Source organism: Megalobrama amblycephala, linkage group LG10 (genome assembly GCF_018812025.1).
Source record: "Megalobrama amblycephala isolate DHTTF-2021 linkage group LG10, ASM1881202v1, whole genome shotgun sequence".
Lineage (NCBI taxonomy): Eukaryota > Metazoa > Chordata > Actinopteri > Cypriniformes > Xenocyprididae > Megalobrama > Megalobrama amblycephala.
The window spans coordinates 15,687,507-15,700,925 of record NC_063053.1 but is presented as its reverse complement, the minus strand read 5'-3'; the positions used below and the strand labels follow the sequence as shown (position 1 = coordinate 15,700,925).

At 42.9% G+C, this 13,419-nt stretch overlaps 1 protein-coding gene across 1 annotated transcript in view; it reads left to right on the top strand.

Annotated features, from left to right (window-relative positions):
* kat6b (K(lysine) acetyltransferase 6B) overlaps positions 1 to 13,419 on the top strand; it is a 37,876-nt gene that overhangs the window by 22,922 nt on the left and 1,535 nt on the right. The window contains 14 exon segments of the mRNA XM_048204868.1: positions 1,025 to 1,140; positions 1,452 to 1,533; positions 2,967 to 3,099; positions 3,616 to 4,514; positions 5,177 to 5,298; positions 5,850 to 5,950; positions 6,092 to 6,233; positions 6,627 to 6,788; positions 7,047 to 7,140; positions 8,006 to 8,237; positions 8,432 to 8,588; positions 9,752 to 10,003; positions 10,692 to 10,962; positions 11,073 to 13,419. Of these exon segments, the coding sequence (XP_048060825.1) occupies positions 1,025 to 1,140; positions 1,452 to 1,533; positions 2,967 to 3,099; positions 3,616 to 4,514; positions 5,177 to 5,298; positions 5,850 to 5,950; positions 6,092 to 6,233; positions 6,627 to 6,788; positions 7,047 to 7,140; positions 8,006 to 8,237; positions 8,432 to 8,588; positions 9,752 to 10,003; positions 10,692 to 10,962; positions 11,073 to 13,419 (5,110 nt within the window).

The window sequence follows — 13,419 nt, the reverse complement described above, 5'->3', positions numbered from 1 at the left end:
TTAATGCCTATACAGATCTGTCATTCCACATCAAAACGGCATTTATTGTTTGAATTTCATGATAAAATGGACAATTTAAAAGATGACACCGTTTCTTATCGAAACAGAGCTTATTGCGATTATTAGTGGTTAGGCTACAGTGCTGTATTTATTCATCTTGTACATGTGCATACTGAAAAGTAAGACATGTACCAAAAATTTCCAGGATGAAAGTGTGTAAAAAAAAAAATTGTCTATTCTGTAGAAGTATTGGCAGAAGGGTTTTACACAATCACAGATGGATTCAAGCTGAAAGGTGTGCACTTTATAAGGTTTTTGTTTTTTTTTCCTCCACTTCAAGTTCGCTTGCTTGTTTCTTTTACTCTAATTTATTTATTTTTTTCCTCCTCCAGACAGAATTGCCATGTTCCTGTTAAATTACCTGCTCTTATGTCGTAATTTGTTTTGAACAGTGATTTTGAAATGCCACAAGGAATTGTTCTTCCAGTGACATTTTTATGGCTGAGTTTGACTTAACAACGCAGAGGTGGTTTTCATTAAGTGTTCATGAAAAGTATAGAAAATGTGCTCCCACTGTAAACCGCAGCTGGTTCGCAGCCCTCAGGGACAGGAGTGCATGCTTTTACATGACTATAACGGATCGACTGCCATTACGGTGTACCCGCATACTGTTTCTGCCTCGTTAAGAACAAATTATCTTTAATTAGCTGCTCAGAAGTGTTTGATAATACAGTGCTTTTACACATCGATTTTGGAAAGTCTTCACGCATGACTCTTCGCATTGTTGATGCCACGTGTAAATATTTAACTGATCCACGGTCGGGGGAATCTTTCATTTGTTTCGTTTTGATGTTCTCTCTCTGCTTGATTAAGTCTCTGTTAACATTTATCCTGTAATGTTTCAGCAAGGGCTTTTGTGTTTCCTGCCAAAGTTAAAGGATTAGGTAATGTCGCTCTTTTAATTGAGCATGTTTGGAGACCCTCTCTAAAGCCTGTTTGTTTTATTCCACATTTCTCCTCAAAGGCCATCCATCATGCCTGAAGTTCTCCACTGATTTGACTGCAAATGTCAAGGCCCTGCGATGGCAATGCATCGAATGCAAAACATGCAGTTCCTGTCAAATTCAGGGGAAGAATGCTGTAAGTTCTTTTCAAATGCACTGATGGCCTTGGCCCAGTTCCTACTGACATCCTTTATAGTGTCAGAGCGCTGCTTGTGTTCTGACACTTACTGCAGGATGTTGTTTACTTGTGTAGTGTATATTGCGTCTTATTTTTTTGCGTGTCTGACAAGCTTCTCTCTGTTGTGTGTGTGTGTGTGACAAGCTTCTCTGTGTGTGTGTGTGTGTGTGTGTGTGTGTGTGTGTGTGTGTGTGTGTGTGTGTGTGTGTGTGTGTGTGTGTGTGTGTGTGTGTGTGTGTGTGTGTGTGTGTGTGTGTGTGTTGATTCAGGATGAGATGCTCTTCTGTGACTCCTGTGACAGGGGTTTCCATATGGAGTGTTGTGACCCACCGCTCTCCAGAATGCCAAAAGGTACATTAGTCCTTTGTTTGCCTCTGTGGATTTTTCCATTCTCAAGGTGAAGCTGTTTAAATGTGCCATTACACAAAGGCTTCTGGTTACATAATCGTAAGATGATATGTACCTTGCGTCCTGCACTATTTAGTGGTTCTCTCTCCCTTTCTCTCTCTCTCTCTCTAGTCTCTTTCTCGTTGTTAATGATTTCGCCTCTGGCTTGCAAATGACTGTGCTTGTCCTTTTCAGTTAATGGCAGTTTGTCTGAAATGGGCATGTAAGTGCCAAGATAAAAAGGGAGCAGCATCATAAAGTGTTTCAATAGAGCAGAACAGGTTCATTTCACTTAATTTTACAAGAGCCTTCAGTGCTGAATGTCTGTAACTGCTGGAGGGAGGTGACATTCTGCCATGAAAAATCCCATCAAATTTCATTTGGGTTTTGTTATGGGTGAAAGAAAGTGCTTTAACTAAAACCTGTATGTCAGGGTGTCAATTTAACATGTTAATTTAGTCTGATTAATTATAACAAAAATAACACAATTAATCAAAGTGAGAGATGCAGACAGACTGACTTAAGTACTTATTCATGTGACTGCAAAATATATTCATGTGGATTGTAGTTCAGTGATAGACATATTCCAATGATATGGAAATAAATCAAACCATATATTATATTTTTCAGCAAATGTGATCAATTGTAAATTAATTAAATCATGAAATGTTAAATTTTTAAATCATTGACTGGCCTCAAATAAATGTAATGAAAATTAGTTATCAAGAGAGGTTATACATTGTTTTTCTGTCGTTTTCTCTGTACAACATTTGTCAGTATTTTCATTTTATGCTTTTTATGTCATGTCAAGATCACAGGAATACAGAAAATGAATAATGCTCGGCCTCTGTATCTTTGTTTACAATTCTATTTGGCTGCAACTATGAACTTGCTCTCTGTTGTAGCTGTGATGCTTATCTCACAAGTCAGTGCTGCGTATTCCACGCAAGATATCCGAGGGCTTCAGTTCTATACTAAAAATCAAAGGACATGCAAATTTAACTTAAGTAGTTATGCGAAACTTGACAAATGATCTAATCATTCAAATTGTGTTCATTTGTTATCTTCCCCTCTAAAGAGGATGAGAAGGCTGAAGTTCTGTCAAGAAAAAGCTTCCCACACAACTTCAAAGACATTTGTTCAGTGTTTCCTTGTTGGTGTGTTACTTGTAGAAATCTTGTTTTTCTTTGCTCTATTCCTTTTCTTCTAAAGATAGTGGAAATAAAGGAAAAAGCACAGTGGGTCATCTCTGCTCAGTACAACAAAGACATATTTGAAAAGTGTCACGGCTGCAGACATGATGAACCATCCTTGAAATGTTTCTCTTTTTGTTTTTCTCTCTCTCTCTCCCTCTCTTTCTCTCTCTCTTTCTTTCTCTCTCCCTGGACCTCCCCCAGGAATGTGGATCTGCCAAGTATGCAGGCCAAAGGAGCAGGAGGGAAAACGGTTGCTACACAAGACAGCGGCCCAGATCAAAAGGCGATATGCAAAGCCAGGAAGGCCAAGAAAAAATCTAGCACATCCAACAATGTACGATAACTCATTTCATCTGTCTTGTTCATTGTGCTTCAGGCTTAAGGTTACAGGTCTCACATCAGTATGTTGCCTAAACTTTAAATGCTCTTTTTGATGGCCTACTCTGATTTTTGTCCTTCACAACCTTGCCTTGAGAGTATATGTAGGTTTTCATACCCTCTCATCCACAAGGTTTAAAATTAGCATGGCTGCTACAATGTACTTTTAGCCTGGAGCATTCTTTGCAAGTCTATTTTTAACATATGGCCGTGTTATAAAGCTCACTCAGAACGCCGTCAGTCGGACTGGGTGAGTCTGGGTCAGTAAGCTTTTAAATGTGCAAGACTTGAGGGATTACATCTCTCCTAAAGGCTTGATGAGCACTGATAGACACGGTGGAACGTGTAGTTGAAGCTGTGAAATCAGGCTCTCAAACCAAGGCTCAGGCTTAGTCACAGTCAAAATTGTGCACACAGATTCTCATTCATTTGTGGCTCGTGTTTTAAATGCAACCATCGTCTGCTTTCACAGGTCTGACAGTGGTGGTCCAGGATCCGTTGAGCTGTCTGAAAAAGCACGGCATGGTAGGGGTTCCATAAGCACTTTCTGTACCCCACCCTCATCAAGCACCTTTATACCCACCACAGACGGCAGGAGTCTTACTGACCCCCTCACATCCACACCCACCCTCACTACGTTGCCCCCAATCAACAAGAAAACCAAAGGTCTCATTGACGGGCTTTCCAAATTTTTCACGCCATCGCCCTTGGGTCGCCGGTTGCGCGGTGAGGCGTCGGGCTCCTCGAATCAGCACAGGCAGAGGAAACGAGGCTATCGGAAACACCATGCCAGCGTGACGACGCCAGGTGTGAGGTTAAACGCCCCGTCTAGTGTTCTCCTTACCCCGTCCCCTTCGCAAGGACACAGCCCCATCTCACTGAACCCCACCCAGTCGTCCTCTCCTTCCTCCGCCCACTCCCCCCACAGCTCCTCCTCCCAGTCTAGCGGCCCATCCCTCAGTAGCCTCCCAGGCAACAACCAGCTAAAGGGACTCTTTGATGGACTGTCTCACATCTTTACCACTCAGGGACAGTCCCGGCAAAAGGGACTCCCCAGCTACGCACCGCCCAAGCGAGCGCGCCGCACCCAGGACGTTTCCACCTCACCCAAATCATCCCTGCAGCTACAAGGAAAAAAGCCTGTCAAGGGTTTCGGTAGTAAATTAGCATCCCTGTCCGGTTCGGCCTCAGGATGGGCGCCCAAGCGGGGCCGACCGTTTAAGTCGGCACTCCATTTCAAACGAACTCCTTTCTTGAGAAAGCACAAGCTGCTAGGCAGGTTTAGGTTTAAGGCCTCCCCGCAGAGGGAGAACAACACACCAGGGAAGGGCAGATTGGCAGACGGAAGCGTTAAACCAGACCCAATCCATGGTAAGCACAGGGGCCTGAACCTCCAAACGGCTGACTAGCTTTTTCATCTTAAACCGTTTTACTCATCTTCCTCATTTTTAGAAGCACAGTAAACATGGATTTTTGTTTTTCAACTAATACTGCATCTCTGCATTTTTGTTTTTAACCTTTTTCTTCAATATTTTTTTATTAATTCTGAAGCCACTAAAGCCTTAGATTTCTGCTCTCTGCTCACGTCCTCATGCTGCTCACACCTGCCTCTCAAACCGAAGTTATTAATGCCTTTTCCCTTTAGTAACAAGCACTTTAATGTAAAGTGTTTGCATTTCAAATGACCCTTGCTCCTGGTTTGGTTCCCTCTCAACCTCTGCACAAATGGAGTATTTGTTTAGAGGTCACTGTTGCCTAGAAACAAACTGTGATGTGTGGTTAGAGGTTTGAGGTTAGTGTGTTGGCCAGCAGTGTTGATATGAGCCTTTCCTATCAGCTGTCCTTTCCATGACTCTAGTGATTTGCATGCTAGCAGTTGTGATTTTGAATGTTAAGTCTAAGGTTAGTGCTTGTTTATATTAGCTTTGGGTTTTATAGCGTCAGCATCTTTTCAGTTGTTTTTTGTTTTGTTTTGTTTTTTGTACTACATTCTGCACACAAATTCTAAAGGTCTGTTCTCTGACCTCTCACAGCCTTTAATGCCGAGAGATGCTCAAGAAGAGAGCCACAGGAAGGAAGGATGATTTTACTCAATGACCATGTGGCTGAAGAGGATCTGAAATTGTTCAGACACATCAAGGAGATCACAGCAAAGGTGAGAAGAGTCTATATTTACTAGGCAAGCGTCGCTATTTCTGTTGCTCATACTTAAGGGGACCACCCAGAACACCTTAGGCACCATATAGGAACATCTTGGCAACCACATAGCATTGCCCTGACAGAATAGCTGGTCTTTTCTGTTCTTAGCTGGTAGGGATGCACGATTATTCGAAATAAAACTGAATGCCACAATGTGGCTTAGTTGATATTATATAATCTATATATGGCTTAGGCTGTGATTTTTAAATAAATACAGTATGTGTAGCACATTTCAAATTGCTATTGCTATATATAGCCCCCCCAATTGTAGAGCCATATTAGCTGTTCTCCAGGTCTGGTCTGTTGACTGGTTTTAGAGAGGTTTTTGGGCTTTTTTCTAACTGGGAGACCAGCTTAAAACACCTTAGATCAGTAAATCAAGCTTAGGCTGGTTGAAATGTTTGGTGTTGTTTTTGTTTTTTGTTTTTCTCTAGAGCAAGTACCTTAACATTGTGGTTGTAATATAAAAATTTACTTTTTTTTTTCTTCTTTTTTCCCCCAAAACAGAAAACTGTTGGCGATCAAGGACAATCTCCTCCTTTGATTGAATTTGGAAAGTATGAAATACAAACTTGGTATTCCTCACCATACCCTCCAGAATACTCAAGGTAAGTCTGAAATTTATTCCAAAACATTTTTTACAGCAGTTTTCAAAATGTCTGCCAGATATAGCCTTAAGCAAATTTAAACTAGTATGTGATTTAGAGTTAGACTCCCTACTTATAATTAATTGCTGCTCACCTTCTCAGATTACCGAAGCTTTATCTCTGCGAGTTCTGCTTAAAGTACATGAAAAGCCAAGACATTCTGCAGAGGCATTCAAAGAAATGTGGGTGGTTTCACCCTCCAGCTAATGAGATCTACAGGAAGGATAACCTCTCCGTGTTTGAGGTCAGTGCTTGCTTTTAAATCTTCATGCACAACTTCATCCGCATCCTAATTTCATCTCATCTGCATTTGCAATTAAGACAAGATGGGTTATGTCCAGAGATTAAAGGCTATAAAGTGCCAAGCTTGTCGAAAGATGCATCTCAACATCATGGATGAGAACTGGTCTTGCATGATTTAGTCATGTCAGATTAAGCCAGTTCTTCAAGGACTCTGTCTTGTTTGTCTAGTGAACAGGAAATGCATCAAAATCCTGGCAGGCCTCCAAAAGTGTTAAAGACCTTTCATTGCAGAATGTTTGAGTTCTGATCTTTACATGTGCTCCACTAGCAGGAACTGTTCTTGTATGCCCTATCTGAAACTAATGGTTTCCCTTTTTTTTCCCTCTTTGCTTAGGTTGATGGAAATATCAGCAAAATTTTCTGCCAAAACCTTTGTTTGCTTGCAAAGCTTTTCCTGGACCACAAGACGCTGTATTATGACGTTGAGCCTTTTCTCTTCTACGTTCTAACACAGAATGATGAGAAGGGTTGTCATCTTGTTGGATACTTTTCAAAGGTATTACCCTTACATAGATATTGAGAATATATCTAATCCTATGACAGTGGATTCAGAGTAACAGCGGGATGTTTAGTGGGTTGCTAAAGATAGGTTTATTGTATGGTGCTTGTTTTTGGATCTGAACATTTCTGCAATATGTTTGAAGGGTTTTGTGTGGTTATGTTTGGTTCAGTTCAGGAGAACGGCAGGTGCAATGAATTGCATGCGTTGGCAGTGTGCTGACACACTCTATCTTTCTCTCTTTCTCTCCCACAGGAAAAGCTTTGCCAGCAGAAGTACAATGTCTCCTGCATAATGATCATGCCTCAGTACCAAAGGCAAGGATTTGGAAGGTTCCTCATTGATTTCAGTAAGTTATTCATTAACTGGTTTGGAAGTCTTATGAGATGTGAGCATAAGATTGTTTGTATCATGAACAGATGCTTCTGTGCTCTGCATGGAAGGAAAAAGATCTGTTTAAGACTAGACAGTCATAATGAAATGGAAAGAATGGCTTGTGGTGCTTGTTTCATTGACATTTTAGTTTTCAAATGGGTTTGCATGTGTTTATATACAGTAAATATAGTGCATGATATAATTTATTTGCTTGTGAAAGTTTTGATTTTGATTGCTCTCTGTGTAGAATCAGAAGAGCATTTGCATACTTTGTTTTAATGCAAAAGACTACAATAGAGAATCTGGAAATGTTCTCATCTAAATCTGACTTTGCTTATGCATCTTTTGTAAACACAAAATCAGCTCACACTTTAAGCAATCAAGTAAGTTACTTACATTGTTATTAGAACTAGGGTTTGCTCTACAAATAGTGGTTATCGAATAGCGGTTTCCTGTTTTTTGTTTTTTGTTTTTGTTTTTTCTGCTCTGTTTTTATCCATTAGTAAAATATTATACTGTAATATTGGTATTTTTAATGGAACATTCACATCACAAGAACTGTGGCAAGAGCTTAAGTCTTAAGCCATCAGAATCAAAACCATAATCAATTAATTCCTTACATACAATAAGAAGCTTGCATTTGTTTATATTTATGACAATGACATTCAAATATCATGCCTCTAGACCTTATGAAGCTGCATGAAAACAATATGACACATTCATAACTTGTGATTGTTGTTTTTATGTTTTGTCCAAGTGACACTCAAACCCTATCTGAAAACAATACTCATAAACAATCTTGTCTCTTCTTCTCTTTTTGTCTCTTTCTGTTTTTCCAGGTTACTTACTTTCCAGGCTAGAGGGCCAGGCTGGCTCCCCAGAGAAGCCTCTATCTGATCTGGGTCGTCTGTCCTACTTGGCTTATTGGAAAAGTGTCATACTGGAGTACCTGCACAACCACCCAGATAAGAGTGTCAGCATCAGGGGAATGAGCCGAGCCACGGGCATGTGTCCACATGACATCGCTACCACACTTCAACAGCTCAACATGATTGATTTCCAGGATGGCAGGTGGGTTTGACTGTGGTGGTATCTGTCAATCTGACAATTCACTCACATACTGTATCATCCCTAAAGGGTGGGAAAAGGCTGAGTAAAATACAGTTTGGGCTCTATTTGTATGTGCGTTAATACTGAATTCCAATTTTTCATACATCACAAAAGATATCTACATTTTGAATACATTTCCTAACATGTTTGTCTAGGTTTCTAATCATCCGAAGATATCAGCTGATTGAGGAGCACATGGATAGACTGAGAGTAAAGCCAAGGCTTCATGAGGTTGACCCTGATTGCCTGTGCTGGACTCCAGTTTCAGTCTGCAAAAGCCCACCAGGGGAGCTGAAGAGTGCAATGGCACAGGTAGGATTAAAGGTTTATTCATGATTTGATCAGGGACTGAACCCAGTTTTAATTGTTTTCTCTCTAGTCTAGTGCAGAGTGTTCTAATATTTAAAGCTAGACTATGAAGGAGTTCTCATTAAATTCTACATTGGAAATAAATATTGAGACAGTACAAATAAATAAGTAAAATCACGTTTTTGCTTACCCTGCAGTCACTACGATAAACTTCAATAATGATTTATATTCAGAGCTTTCTGGTTTGTTTGCCAGAAAAACAGGCTTCCTTCATTCTTTCTTGTCTTTACTCGTCCACACACAAATAAAAGATCCAACTATTAAGGCACCAATAAAGGTATACCTATGCAGTTTCAAATGTTGAAAGAGCCCAAAGAAGTCTGCCTTTTAACTTAAAAATGTTTGCTTAATTCATAGCAATTAAATCTTCTGCAACCCCGTTTATATAAACATGCAAAAAAACAACTAGTTGGTTTTCCTGGCATATACAGAGGCTTGATCAGTACATTCCACAGGGTGACTTGCAGTCTAGTTTACTATTACAGATGTCTTGCATCAAATTACTGTGTTCTGTCTGCATTGTTAATGTTTGCCACAGATATTGCAGTACAGACAGAGCAGATTTTGTAAAATGCCCTTTTATTCATTCTTTTGACCTCTAACACAACCTGACCTTTTTGCATAATGCTCAACTCAAACATAAGCGGTAAGGTGATCAAAGGCTGTTCTCGTGGCGGTTGTGTTTTTAATTGAAACCTATTCAATAGGCAGATCATGATGAGCACAGGTAACTCATGCCTTTCCCGGCTCTGCATTATTAGCTACAAGATGATGCTTGCGTGAAAAGTGAGCTAAATTTATCCCTTTCAGGAGTTCAGGGTGAGTTCACAGAGATAGCTGAAAGCACTTCCAACAGTAACCCAGCTTCCTGAGTGACCTAAATCAAAGCTCTGTATTATTAATGCCTCTGAATGTCCCATGAAATGTAATCTTCCATATCCGCTTAAAATAAATGTTGCTGAGATCAACGGCTAATCAAGAGACAATTTCTGCACTGCAGGGGCACTGCGAAAGCAAAGTGTATATAACTGAGATGATATTTGTCTGCTTGGCTTCAGCCTGTACTAGCGGTACAAGCTCATATTTGTGTTTTTGTGGAATAACAGGCAAGAGACCGTCGTGCAAACTGTAGTGCATCAATCAGGAATTTGTCAATGGGGATGGGCTACACCAACACAAGACCTCCACTAACCAAGTGCAAGAACTTTAGCAGAAGATATTCGGACCCACTGTTTGAAAACAGTGCTGGGAAAGATTTTGAAGTGAGTGAAGACAGCAGCAGTGATGACGACAACGACGACGATGGTAATGAGGACAATGCAATCAAGTCCCAGTCTGGGCAGGGGCTCAAGCGAAAGGTAAATATCAGAATCATTGGTTGTGTGCATGTCTTTAGTTCTCTTTGTATCATGGTTTTTCACATTGAAAATTCTTTAGCATTTAGGAAGCATATTTAGTAGGATGGAAAAAGATCCAAAACTCTCCATCAGTCAGAAATTTCCATCAGTCCTTAAGTCCATAATTAAGTAATATTGCTTTCATGATTTGTGTGGGAAATCTTGGTTCTGTATCACCAAGTAATGCTGCAGATTATTTGCACTGGGGTACTGCTACCCAGAATGCCTGGGGGAGAGTATGTTGTGAGGATCTTGCGGTCAGCTTGATTCAGCACACTCTCATTTGGGGTTTTGGGCAGGTTAAGCTTTCCAAATGAATGGCCTGTGGTGTAGGCACTGTGGTCTAAATTATGGGCTTTTGCATTTAGATCATGAAGCAACCCATTCACAACGCAGCCACATTTCCCTATGTTTAGCATCACCCTTGACCGTATCTGTCTCCTCCAAACCTATGCTTTTTGGATTAAAGGGCATCAGGGACAATTCAACAAAAAAGTGGCCAACTCTTGCTATGACAGTTGTTAAGTCTAACAGTCTTTGACATCTCCCTGTATTTATTCCATTCTCAAACTCAAGTTGTTCTCAAGCATGCAATATGCACTTCTCTGCTAAGCGAATAGCCCCCTTAAATGTATTTGTTTTTTCTTAGTGGGCACCAAATCTGCGACGGAAGAGAGGGCGGAGGAGAACGCGAATCAACAGCAGTGTCACGACTGAGACCATCTCAGAGAGAACAGAGGTGCTAGATGAGCCATTTGAAAACTCTGATGTAGAAAGCCCTCTGCCACAGCCCAGCAGGAGGGACGGCAGCGAGGATGAAGAGGAGAAAAACCAGAGAGTAGCCGTGCGTCGGCCTGGAAGACCAAGGAGACATGGAGAAGACAATCACTCAAATCAATCTAAAGGAGGGAATGTGGAAGGTAAAGACATTTAACATTTGCAATGTACTGCTTTTTTATTTTTATTTTTTTGCATATTTGAAAGATAAATTAATATGTAACTTTTTTCCTCTTTTTTGGTGTTTCTGAAGCAGTAAAAAAGGACAATCCTCGACCTGTAAAACGGAAGAAAGGCTGGCCCAAAGGTGTCAAACGAGGCCCTCCCAAATGGAGACTAAAGGAGCGCAAAATGGGCTTTAAGCTCAACCTCTACACACCTCCTGAAACACCAATGGTCACAGTGGAGCAGGAGCAAGAGGAGGAGCAGGATGCCAGCCCTGCCTCATTCTCAGAACCATGCGAGACCTTCAGAGAGCCCAGGCCAGAGGACCCAGAACTGGACACCTGCATTTCAGAGCCCCACAGTCCAGAGCCACCAGAGTCTCACAAAGTAAATGAGGATGAGTCGACAGACAAGTCTGACACGGTGGAAAATTCTCCCTGTGCTGATGAGACAAGTGAGACAACATCAGGTCCAATAGATGATGCTGAACAGTCAACTTTAAACACAGAGGAAGTCAAGGACCTGAAGCCAGAGGGTGAAGCAGAAGGCAGGGTTGGTAAGGGCTCGGGTGAACGAGACGAGGAAGAGGATGAGGACGAAGAGCCAGAACCATCTCACGTGGATGATCACGATGCAGATGATGAAGACGATAGCCATGAACAAAGAATAGAGGACGCAGTGCCACTAACAGAAAAAGATCTTACTGAAGACCCAGAGCCAGTTACAACTATTAATAATAATAATAATAATAAAAATCCTGAAGTGCAGCCGAGCCCCATGGACCCACTGCCTCACTGTTCTGAGGAGCTTGCATCTGAAAGCACACTTGTGAGCTTGGGCGTGCAACAGGGAGATACTGTGGACTCGGATCATCCTCCAGACTCGGAAACCGAGGAAGAGGATAACTGTCAGAGGCCTGAAGAAAAGCATATGGGCCCGTTGACCCCGGCAATAAAAGAAGACCATAACATTTGCCCTGAGCTTGACATGGAGACTGCTCAAGCTGTGCAGTCTCTAACTCAAGAGTCTGAGCAAGAGAGGCACTTTCAGGACTGTGTGGAGACTCAGGAGGCCTGCCACAGCCTACAGCGGTATGTTCACGTCGAGCAGAGCCCTCAGATGACTCCCGTGGACGACTGCCAGCAGTCAGATCACAGCAGCCCTCTGTCTTCTGTCCATTCTCACCCGAGCCAATCTGTACGATCAGTCAATAGTCCAGCGGTGTCCATTTTAGAAAGTGGCTACACACAAATTAGCCCCGATCAGGGCACCGTCTCGGTGCACTCACTTCATAACAACATGGAGACCAGCCCAATAATGGATGTGCCCTCGGTGTCAGACCATTCTCAGCAGGTGGTGGACAGTGGTTTCAGTGACCTAGGTAGCATTGAGAGCACCACTGAGAATTACGAGAATCCCAGCAGTTATGACTCCACGCTGGGTAACAGCATTTGTGGCACGGGAGCAGGAGCAGGCGCCTCCTCCCAGAGCAGCTGTTCCTATGGCAACCTCTCCTCCGGTGGCAGCCACAGTCAGAGCAGCTGTGCTGTGTCCCAGCAGATGGCCGGTCCTGTGGTGAACAATACTGGCGCTTGCAGCATGCTCCAGCAAACCAGCATGAGCTCCCCTCAGGGATGCAGTGTGAAGTCTCCGCAAGGCTGTGTGCCGGAGAGGCAGCCCAGCCATCCGCACGGACATGGGCACAGCCATGGGCATGGACACGGGCATAGCCACAGTCACCATCACAGCCATCACCAGCACCATCCGCACCATCAACATCACCAACACCCACAACACCAGTACCAGCAGCCTTTGTCACACTGCTCCATGCCGGCCAGCTTCGCTCCACCCATGCAGCTGTCCGACATCCCAGAATCCAACAACCCCTCTAGCAACCTGGGTCTGTATGACCGAATGGGCCAGGGAGAGTATGGAGGTGGACACTATGGTCAACCCTCAGCTACATTCAGCCTGCATAAGCTACAGCAACTCACCAATACCATCATGGACCACCCCTTGCCCTTCAGCCATTCTGCCTCGCACTCCATCTCATCCTATGCAAATAACAATGGCTCGTTGTCGACGCAGCTCGGTCCTCACAATCCTGCGCTGGTTTCACTGTCGCAACCTGGTGGAGGTCCTCAGTCACAGGCTACTGTGACTCCTCCGCCCAATATGACTCCACCGCCCATGATGCTGCAGCGCAACATGGCTACATCCAACATGAACCTGGCCCCGTCTCAGAGACTGCAAACGCAAATGGCTCCTAAGAACCATCATCACCCCCATATGTCCATTCGCTCCAAATCGGCCCCTCTGCCGCCCCACCACCAGCAGCAGATGTATGGTAGGGGTCCTCAGACCGTAGCCATGCAGGCTCCTGGGAGGACGCTGGCCATGCCGCCGCGGATGAACATGGGGGTGAACCTCATGCC